The following is an 11418-nucleotide window of genomic DNA, read 5'->3' as shown; positions in this document are numbered from 1 at the left end:
AGCATGACGGCAATAGAGAGATATTATACAAAACACTAACCAAATAAAGATGACGTCTGCTAAAAACTTCGTTGCTATGCTGGACAAAGTTTTTTTTTTTTTGGGTGGGGGGGGGGAGGGGGTAAAAACCTGTCATCCCTTCAACGATCGATCTTCTCTTGGGTCCCAGTCCTTCCCCGACAGGTCACGCAAAAACGTGACAATCGAAATTTTCCAAGAGCTTTGCAAAATCACATGGATTACTTTAGTTACTATCTACAAAATATGATGAAATGAAAAAATTCTCTCCATAAGAAGTTATCTTTTTTTAACATTTTCTTTCCTCGTGCCATCGAATTCCGGTAGTGGTTGCAACGGATAGAGCGTCGAAGATGAACTCTACTGTTTACGACATCCCTAGCGGCATGCAATTATCTGAAATCTCACTCCTAAAAACCTATGCACGGAAATCTTCATTCTAACAGTTTATTTTTATGATTTTCGATGAATGAGCAGTTGAGGCTACATCTCGCTATTATGACCGATTGCCATTTTCTCCGAAACAAAGTCGGTGACGCCCAATCTTTTTTTCATTTTTGGAGTAAGTACTTTATGACCTAACTCTAGGCAAGAAACGAAGACAATATCACCGTAGGAACATTTTAACGCGAACGTCCTTAAGTCTCGCAAACATGACATTTATTGTAATAGAAAATTTTATCGCTTGTGGTTCATTGTCATTACATGTATAATAATAATAATAATAATAATAATAATAATAATAATAATAATAATAACCACCGCCACTATCATCATTATCATCATCATCATTTATTTCTTTATTTTATATATATATTTTTTTGCGAAATCAAATATTGAGAATTGTACAGTCGCCTGTACAAGCTAGCTTTCCTGTACTAATAAATACTGTGGCATTTAAATCTCTTCAGATTTCTGCATTGGTTCAGTGATGTTTGTTACTCGGACTACTGGGTTGTAGAAAAACCCACTGTAGGCTTCTACGGGACTTCAAGGTTATGGTTATGGTCAGGGTTATAGTTGGTTAGAGAAGCAGACAACAATGATGTAATGTACATTTGCTGATGGACGAACAAAAGGAGCAAATGAGAGATCTTTTGTTTTCGTCCACCAACATGGCGGCGATGACGTCACGTGAAAACCACCTAAAACCACCGTCAGCTGACAAAAAGGGTCGACTACATGTACTTCACTTAGGGCCTCAACAAGCGATGATCGGTGACACTCGATGAAGTTCGCCACTACTTCTGTGTGATTATCGCGATTGATTTTCCGATCTGTTTCCCTGATTGAAGAAAATGTTGGCAAATTTTTTCAAATTCACTTTGACGATCACAACAATCGATTCCTCAAGGCAAACCACCCACAGTCAAACTTCAAATGTTATTGAAGCCCCTTGGATGAGAACGTATGAAAGTCGTGTGAACTATCTAATCCCCGTCCTACTCTGACCTCTCCGCACGCGAAATTAGAATGGGACTAACAATCGGCCAGCTCCAAGACGGCTTTGTGATCATTAATAAAGCAATGTGTAGAACAATCGGCCTTTCAATGCTGTTTAATTAAACCCGGTTTCTTTTTTCTCTTTGTTTGCTTTATCCCTTTGCCACTGCTTTAGCCGCTCTCATGACTGCCATGGTATTTTTATTTACTCTGTATTTTCCTATTGTGTTTCCGTACAAATAAAAGCCCAACTCAAGTTACAGCTGTAGCTTCCGTCCAGGTGGCCGAACATGAAGGTGCAGTGGCAGCCGCTGCTGTCTCGATTGGGTTTATCAGTCCAGTGCATACATGTCCGATATGTCAGCATAAATTGATTTATGTTTGTTTGCATAGCCGTCACAAGGTGTCCCCTTGCTGTTCGATTAGGTTCAGGGATAGAATGGGAGCTGTTGGGGATGGGGCTAGTTTTACTAGCGGAAGCACAAGCATTGTTAGCGGACTTGAACATTAGAAACTTTGCACCTTTTGGTAGGACAGAGGACACTAATCAACTACAGTACAAGTTCATATAACTGTGAATGTTGCTCTTGCTCATGCTCTTTGCCGGAAAAAGCCCCGGCCTAAAATTGACGACATAGCTATAATAAGATTGCTTGCAACATTTGTCCGAGTTAGTCTGGGTACCGTTAGTGTCTAAAAGAAGGCACGCAACAAAAATGGTTAATGGCAACCGTTAATTGGAAGACGAGCGTGCGCACTAAAAACCTCGACTTCTAAACCCCTAGTGCGATGATGCTGAGAGCTGAAACTCGTGTAATCCTACAGGAATACCAACCTAATGGATGTAATAGCGTAACCGTTACTTGGGAGTCATTGTATATTGGCTTGGTAGTGTTCATTGGGTTTTGTTCGTCTTGTTTTTCCTTCGTTACACGAAGTAAAAGGCCAATAACATTGCGGAAAGTAGAATCGAGTTCCTCTTTAATATCAGTAATATGTGTAACTTATTTCACAATGTGGTACCCGCTGCAGCACCTGTGTTACTTTTATTTAGGAACCTAATTCAAAACAATGTACATCAGTGCCTTCAAAATAAGAGAAATTATGGCGACACTGCCACATGGAGCAATCCGTTAGTCGTCGAGGCTAAGCAGGCCACTGGTTTTGATAATCGATTGGACTTATAGGATAAGTTATGGATATTTAAAAGTTTTTTTTTGCATAGTGTTCGGTATTTATTAGGTTATTCTATCCCTAAGTGGAAATACATGGCTCCTTGGAAAATCCCTGTTTGGTGAAAAAGATTCCGTGATAAAGTTTGATGACGATGAGTTTTGTGTAAGTACTAACATTGGTTTGTCTAGATTTGCTTTTTAGCTATCTTATGGTGAAATGGTTGGATGCAATAATCCAGAGGTAAATGAATATTTTTTTGGAAGTAAGAGGCACCATTTTGTTGTCATTATTCAGACAAGTGGCGAGGGGTGGAAGTGATAAAATATACTCAGAATTTTCAAGGTCATCGTTGGTGTGAACAATTTGTCGTTCAAACCTAGTTTTTAATTCCTTTTCCAAAGAATTCTATTTAGACAAGAAACAAGGAACGATTCGTTTCATCTCATGACGGAGAAGCCAAAATCAAGGGAAAATAAAGGTTATAGAAAGGGAGACGCGGATAGTACGCGATGTCCACTTATTCTTAGATTTGATATGAACGTACAGTATGAACACGTTCACGTTGCCCTAAAGCGTTATAAAGCATTGTCGCACTGTCACATTTCGTGTATGTAGTCCAAAGACAAAGGGAGACCACTTTTAAGAACATTGAGTAGCCAACCTTTTTAAGTTCATGAATTTCAATCAACGCCTCTCCTTAATTTTCCGCTCTGTGACATTCTTTGTTTAAATCTTGACAGCAATTTGAACGCTAACTTTGCGTTCTGGTCTTTTTCAGTGTCCTATAGCATGGTTCCATTATGGCTGTGTTGGATTAACAGGCGCTCCGAAGGGAAAATGGTTTTGTCCGCACTGCCAAAATCAAATGAAACAACAGAGAAGAGGACGCCGACACAAATGATTTTCAAAACGTTTTGGAACAATTATTGCTGAAGACCATTTTTGGCTCAACGAGACCAAGCTTTTGGATCTCCATCCCTGGCGTATTAAATCAAATTAGTTGACAGTTGTCTTCTTAGGGCGTGTCGCCTGACCATCTCCAAAATCTCTAGTCACCATACTGGCGTCTTGCATAAGCGGTCCGTGGAACCGCCTACACAACTAATCGTTGTTTGACCCTGGCAGTTGTTCTTTGTCGAACATTGCACGTGGATTGACTATTTCCAAGTGTGTTAGGTACCAATGGGCGAAGCATACGTTCCTTCAGGAGAAGATTGCGTGACTAATGAGCATGACTTCGTGACCAAGCTTTGTTGTCCAAACAGTAGTGCTTTTCTTCTTCTTTTTTTTTTTTCTCTGTAATTTGTTCAGTACACCAACATGGCCTCCATGACATAAGGTGCAAGCCAAGGACTAAGCTTAAAGCTGTCCCTGGGTAGACTGTGCCATCCACACAGGGTAATTCAATTTTCTAGCCACAGACTTTGCTCCATCCATCTTAAAGATTATGTGTTTTTGTGTTATGGGGAGGGAGGGTAGGCTAAAATGGATATTCGCTTCATGAAAAGGGGGGCAAACTTTGGACACTTTTGATTCTTTCATAAAGGTGTAGACAGAACTTAAGGCTTGTAATGTCATGTTTTAAACAGTGCCGCCGAAAGTTCTGTCAACCTTACTACGGGTTTAGGAAAACATGTGGATATTTGATGATTTGGTTAACAGAGCTATGCACCTTTCAAACGTCCAAGGCCTGGCATTTACCTAGGAGAATTGATACCCTCAAACAGATAAATCTTTGTTCAACTGCAGAATGATATTAATATTTTAGAGTATGATATTAATATTATAAAATCATTTTGCCATAATTACAAAAAAAATGTTCTTTGCTTACTCATTTCTTTCTCTTAGACAAAGCAATTCTGGAGGAAATCTTTGAGCAAACAAAGCTTTTGAAGCTAGAGAAAAAGGTAACTATTTTGACTTCCAAAAGTAGCAAAAAGCTCAATGTAAGTGGTAGTGGTTTGTAGTGGTATTTACAGCATACAATGGTTAGGTGAAAGAAAGCCATAAACGTAACTTGAATTTTACTTGTGCAATAATTGTGTTAGAAAAGGTTTCATAATACCATTGCTAACTAGCCTGCCTTTGATAAGATAACTAGGAAACTTTTACTGCCTAAGAAATAATTAACAAATAAATTATTCCATGATTGCATGTTGGATATCAGATGGTTAAATTATAGCAAACAAGGCGCATAGTGCCCAGCAACCATTAACCAGTCTCATATCCAACAAGTGCCAATGGAATAATTATATTGTTTTATTAAATTTTCATCAAATTCTGAATGCTTGGACACTTGGAAATTAAAGTCAATCAGTTTACTTAACACAATCAGTTTCGATATTAGGTCATATGGTATATGTGAAATTATGAGTTTATAATGGAGATTGTGTGAACCAATCAGAAAGCTAGAAATGCAGTATCTGAGGTCGAACATTTAATAACATTTTAATAATAATTCTTATTATTATTTATGTCATAGCACTAAGGCATGGTGGTTAATTTGCACATTGTTTTTACATATGTACAGTACAGACGACTTGTTTCATATCAAGATTTTATGAAAAAAATTACTCATATTGATGTAACTGAAGTACTGTTTTTTCTTTTTGCTGTGAAGCCCAGGCATAATCATGCCCTTGTGTTAGTGTATGACTTCCTGTTTGGTCAAGGGATTCAGTGTGGTAGAGACTTGAAGCACAGCGTCACCAAACACAAGTCTGCACTGCAGTCATGTTTGGGTCGTTTGAAGATCAAAGCCAAGGTTTATAAGAATGAGGACCTCTTACCCAAGCAGATCTTAGACAAAGGTATGCACAAAAATATGATAATTTTTGTTTTACGCAGCAAGGAAGTTATTTTGATTGAATTAGTCTTGTGCAGCCACTGTTCACAAAGTGACATTAGATTTCATCTAGTTTACAAATTGTCTAGATTACATGATTTTAACCCATTGACCCCAAGGAGTGGGACTCAATAGATTTTACTCTGTCTAACACCAGACGATTTTACTCGTCAATGGGGTATGTCCAGGGTGGTTTAGGAGTGGCTGGGTTAACAACTTTTATTTCCACTCAAAAACTATATCCCCTTGCAAGTGAACCAACTTTGGTCAGTTTTCATTCCATGGCAGTGGGAGTGAACAGCTGAAAGATCCCCACAAATTCTTTCATTACAAATGTTGGTTTTAATCCTTATACATATAGATAGCTTAGTGTCATAGGGATAAATTAAACCTCAAACTTGGTAAAAATGACTTAATTTGATACTCAAGACAGATCCCAACCATAATTATTATAAAATACATGATAGCAGGTGAACATTCAAAACTTGTTTCCTTGTGTTCTTCTCTTTAACTCCATAATGGGTATTTCTTTTACTCAGAGAGAAATATTAATTTTTGTGGAGTGTTCATGAACAGAGTAAGCTTTGCTTTCACATGTATTACATTCACATGTTATAAACAGCGATTTATGATGACATATATACTAAATTTCTTGTGATGTTTCACGTAGATTTGATCCCACGTTATGTCAGAGTTAACACAATAAAGAACTCCATGGAACAGGTAATCCAACATTTCAAAGAAAATGGTTATGAGCAAGCTAATCAAACCAATGTAGCATCTTTTGTCATGCAGGTAAGTTCTCAATTCCATTGACAACCCTCTCCACCTTTTTCTTAGCAAGGTCTAGCTCCACTCAAAAACCCTTTAACCCTTTCCCTGACTGAAGAGTGGCACTTACAGATTTTACTCTGTCTAAAACCAGACGATTTTATTCGTCAATTAATGTTGCTTCAGGGATGAAAAGGTTAACAACATGTACAGTGTAGGTGATGATGATTAAATGTAAAACTCTTTGTGGGCTGAAAACTGCTTTGCATTCAGAAAGTTCTTTGAAAACAGCGATGCAAATTAATTTGTGATGTCAACCTGGTATTGAACGCATTCTGCTTCATTGCTCGGTTATTGGTTAAAGAATGACCACTTTTCCCATCTTTGAAAGCCAATAAAATAGCGAAATTTCAATCAAAAGGTTCCCAAAACAACACAATGTATTTAGGATGATTTCGGATAATTAATAAAGTTGAAATGTGATTTGAGGTGATAGGCACTTTAAACGAAAGTCTACAGTAGGTTATTTACAAAATCCCAAAATAATATTGTTTTGCAGACTGAAGTGCCGGTACTCTCACAAGACGATGCAAAAATCCAATGATTTCATATGAAAAACGTTTTCAGCTACCCTAGTTTTCATGGCAGATCTCCCAGCTGCATTGTGCTGTAGATTCGGATACGTTAATTTTAGTATCAACATTCAAGGGAAATTAATTCCCTCGTGCTGCTGGGTTTTTCCGTGTGCCTTTCTTTAGAACTTTCTTTCCTTTTACTTTTAGAGCAAAGCCACACACACTAAACAGTTCTTGTGTGATGACCACTTTTCAGATCTCGTTTGTACTGATGGCCCTTAAGAACATAAATGAACACCAGCTTAAAGCTCAAAAATAGAAAAACAAAACTCAACCGAATTTATTCTACCACAAACGAGCAATGCCGTGTTACAAGACCATGCATCCGTCCAAAATTTGGACCGATGGAATGAACCCACTCATTATTATAGTCATAAAATGTTTTTGAAAGGCAAAACAATGTTCATAAACAAACATGCGTTGTGTAATACATTTTAAATCTTCAATAAGACAATTAGTGTTTTTCGGAGGCAAATTTAATTAGAGAAAAGTCCGCCACCAGCATTGTACATCATTTAAAAATTAAATTACCGGTAGGTTGCAGTTTCATTGGTTATGCATCAGGCGTTTATGTCGTTCTCCTCGTCTGTCTCTCCAATGCCCAGGGATCTATCCAGAAGGGGAATTTAGCCACTATTTGCCGTGGTATATCCTAAACGGATGCTTTAGAACTTCCCATTTTAAGATCACTACAGCATACAGGTACAGTATGTCTGCCACACACATATAATGTATTTTGTGTAATCACCTGTGTATTTATACTAAAATGTATTATTGTTCAATTCCTTTGTCAATATTTTTTTCTATGCAGGAAGCCCATTACAGTACATCCTTTAATTTTCAATGACATGATACATGTAACTCTCTCTGCCAGCTACAATTTAAGATCAAAATTCCCTTGTCGCCTGCTTTCAACAAGATCACATCCAGTGATGGTAATGAGTATTGAAATCTCACCATTCTTTGAATATTTTCTGTATAGGCCAGCTGTATTCCAGCTCACGTCTTGCTACCTCCCCCTGGTTCTCATGTGATCGATGCCTGCGCAGCCCCAGGGAACAAAAGTAGCCATGTAGCAAGCATAGTGAGCAATAAAGGGTATAACTAGTCAATCAATAAGCATTAATTATTATTTATTAATATTTCTTATTTTTGGGAACCCCATGACTAATTCATTCTCTCACTCTCTTTCTCAGCCTTTAATAGTGTCTTCAAAATTTAACAGTTATTTCCTTTTTTCATTGACTATCATTCAAAATTATTATCTATACTCTAATCACCGTGAAACGATTATAAAATATTTTGTAGCTAATCTTAATAAACACAAACACAGCATCAGGGGCCGCCATCTCGTTTATTGAATGATATAGGATACAGCAAGCGTTTACATCATCACCATAAGGAAAATATAGCAGTGAAAAAACAATAATTAAAAGCAAAGTTGAAAGAGATGCCTTAAATTGGCTCTTACATAGCCTAGTAGCCCCGAAGGATTCAACAGACCAACAAACACGCCTAAAATACTTCTACAGTTAACATGAATCATACATAATGAACGCACTCCCGTGTCATTAGCGAAACGTTACAAAATATATATCCTTTGCTCTTTCCATCAACTTGTCCGAAACTTGACAGCTTCTTTTCTTTTAATCTGTTTTACATGTATATTGGAGTTAAGATGAATCTTCTTTTCAGATGCTCGTATTCTTAATGCTCTGTCAACCATCATTTCCTTCCTGCAGAAAAATATTTGGATTTGACACTGACAAGAAAAGGCTATCAGTAATGGAAAAGCTGATGAAAACAGCTGGCGTAGACTGTGTTACAACGACAAACTGTAGTTTTCTGGAGGTTGGTATTAAGTTAGTGTCTCTCTGTTAAGTGAACTCTCTCTAGAAGGGAGTTAAAGTCTAAAAACACTTGACCATGGCAACGACAATACCGGAATAAACTTTGTTTTAGCCCTTTTGAGTAAAAGTAATATCTACAGAAGACCACGTCAAGGTATATAACCTTAGGCTAATTGTGAGGTTTTCAAAATTATTCCATCTTAATACAATAATCCATTTTTATTATACTGTATCTGTCAGATAGTACGTGCTCTGTGATTGGCTATTAAAACTAGTTTCCTTTTCCTCGCGGCTGATTACCACAGATAACCACAGAGATATAATAAACATCTTACTAACCTCGTTTTCGCGGTCGGTACTGTAAAATTACGGTTCCTTGTTTTTCACGTTGATTTATGGCCCAAGCGGGAAGCAGTCCACAATTTTACAGTTTGGACCTCGAACTCGGTTAGTTGATTCACTGTATGCCCATGTTCTCGTCAAATCCTTTAATTTGGAATGTGTCAGGTTGATCCCTTTGACGAGAGATACAGCAAAGTTGACTGCATTGTGGTTGATCCATCTTGCAGTGGGTCTGGTATCACGACCAGAATGGATTTACTTGTAGATGAGGAACAAGAAACAGCTGAAAAAAAGGTACATACTCGGCTTTATTTGTCAGTAAGGCTGAATGTTCTGGAAAATGTGCATTCTAAAAAAAGGAGTTTTCCATGGAGTGTCTAATGTAATGTAGCGAATATTAGTTTTGTTTGCCAAAGCTACATTCATTTGAGTGATTGGATTAAAAATGGGATGCTACATTCTCTTTCATTTTCTTACATTTTTGGGATTCGTTTTCCAGCAGGTTGCACACAATTTATTGTTCTTGCTTTCCGTTATGATCATGAATCTTTGATTACTACTATTGTCAACGAATGAAATGATATATGAAATGAACGATATAATGAACTTGGGATATGCATTCAAGTGAAGGTATGCAATTGCTAAAATTGCGTTCGTAACTGCGAGGATCATAGCTTCACTTGATTTCATATCTGCAGTTCAATATATGATTCATTTCATACATGTACATCATTTCGTTCGTTGATTTATTCCGACACGGGAACATTTGAACCCCCAAATAACCAATATCGGTGGCTTCATAGCTCAGTTGGTTAAAGTCCTGCATTTTTCATGCTTCTCCACGCAATTGCTATATTTTCTGCACAGTATTCTTGAAAATGTATCTCTTGTTATGGTTTCTTTGTATTATTTTGATTTTCTCTTTCGCTTCCTCCGTAGAAGAGACTTGAATCTCTCGCCAAGTTTCAGTTATCAGTCTTGAACCATGCGTTGTCCGGCCTTTCCTTTGGTAAAGAGAGTCGTGTATTCAACATGCTATGTTCATCAAGAGGTATGAGTTTCATTGTTTTGTAGTAAATTGTTAAGTACGAAAACAAACGAAATAAAAGTTGACTGAAGCAAGCAAACCAGCAACACTCTTCTTGTGGCCGTAATTTGGAACCAAGTGAAATCTCACTTAGGGAGATTCGTTCCCAAGACAACCAGAACTAAATTGTTAGCTACAACACACTTGACTCTTTAGTTTCCATAGAAACTTTGCCAGGTTCAAATTAATCAGGCTATGGAAATGTTCACCCCCGGACACTTATCTTACGCTGGACCAAGAACCTTCAATTTTCGAACCGAATTTGTTGAGAGAAGAATGGGGCAGAGGCGAATGGAGCCAATGTATTCCCACTTTGTTTCCCAGGTAAAAGAGGTTTTCAAAAACCAAGATTTGATGTGAGTTGAGTTGATTTCCCCAATTTGTAATCTGGACGCATTTTAATGGCGTGGCTCACATGGGTCTCCTGTAGCCCTGAGTAGTAGAGCATCCGAACTAGTTATCGGAAGGTTATCGACTCCTGTTCGGGAGTACTCGTTTTCTTTCCGAGTATCCCCGAGTGCGGGGGTGCGGAAAACAAATTAAAATTGTGCGGGAGCTAACTTAAATTGTGCGGAATTCCTTAATGTTTCTGTGAACAAAATAGGCTTGACCGATGCGCGATCGAAACGTCGTTGGTTTTTTTTTTTTTTTTGACGTACTTTTTATTCTTAATTGTCTCAAAACACCCTTGTTGATAAAAATAGGCTCCTTGAGGAATACATTACCTACACGTATATATAATTTAATAATATCATGCAATATCTTTGAGCGGGTTATTGGAAGTCAGTTGAAAGATGTTTTTGGGGATAAGCTGTCTCAGTTTTTGTCAGCTGGCCTATAGCTGAACTTGCTTCTTATGGATTATCATGTAATAGTTGTTCGCTTATAGGGAATTTTGTTACTGATCGTTTTCAGAGAGTTAAATTTTGACTGGAGCCGACTTTTAAGAGGTATTCCACAAGGGTCTGTAGTAGTCCCTCTTCTTTTTAATATTTTCCTTAATGATTTGTTACTAATTGGGCTTCAGTCCAAGATGAGTTCATAGCTGATGATACACAAATATGTAATATAAGTAATGGTGTCTCCCAATTACATAGGCATCTGCCGACTGATATTCTTGCTGCAAATTCCTGGTTCTGCTCCAATGGCCTTGTGGTGATCTTGAATCCAGACAAGTGTATCACCATGAAGTTAGGGAAGAGCATGAACGCACCCTGTTAGGATAGGCAGGGACGAGATTAGTCTTGCTGA

General features: G+C 37.8%; 2 protein-coding genes across 3 annotated transcripts in view; one reads left to right on the top strand and one right to left on the bottom strand.

Moving 5' to 3' along the window:
- The first annotated feature begins 4489 nt into the window (after positions 1-4489).
- The window catches only part of LOC138011831 (28S rRNA (cytosine-C(5))-methyltransferase-like), an 88375-nt gene continuing 81446 nt past the window's right edge, over positions 4490-11418 (top strand). The window contains exons 1-2 of the mRNA XM_068859052.1: positions 4490-4544; positions 5258-5447. The gene's annotated coding sequence lies outside the window, so the exon portion shown is untranslated. The remainder of the gene's footprint in view (positions 4545-5257; positions 5448-11418) is intronic.
- Positions 9189-11418, bottom strand: part of LOC138011832 (uncharacterized) — a 10524-nt gene continuing 8294 nt past the window's right edge. For both annotated transcript variants that reach the window (XM_068859054.1, XM_068859055.1), the window contains 2 exons: positions 11261-11381; positions 9189-9363 (listed from right to left, as the gene is read on the bottom strand). In XM_068859054.1, the coding sequence (XP_068715155.1) occupies positions 9242-9363; positions 11261-11381 (243 nt within the window). In that variant the 3' untranslated portion in view covers positions 9189-9241. The remainder of the gene's footprint in view (positions 9364-11260; positions 11382-11418) is intronic.

The sequence above is a fragment of the Montipora foliosa genome, chromosome 7 (assembly GCF_036669935.1).
Source record: "Montipora foliosa isolate CH-2021 chromosome 7, ASM3666993v2, whole genome shotgun sequence".
NCBI lineage: Eukaryota > Metazoa > Cnidaria > Anthozoa > Scleractinia > Acroporidae > Montipora > Montipora foliosa.
This window is presented reverse-complemented; position numbering and strand designations above follow the sequence as displayed.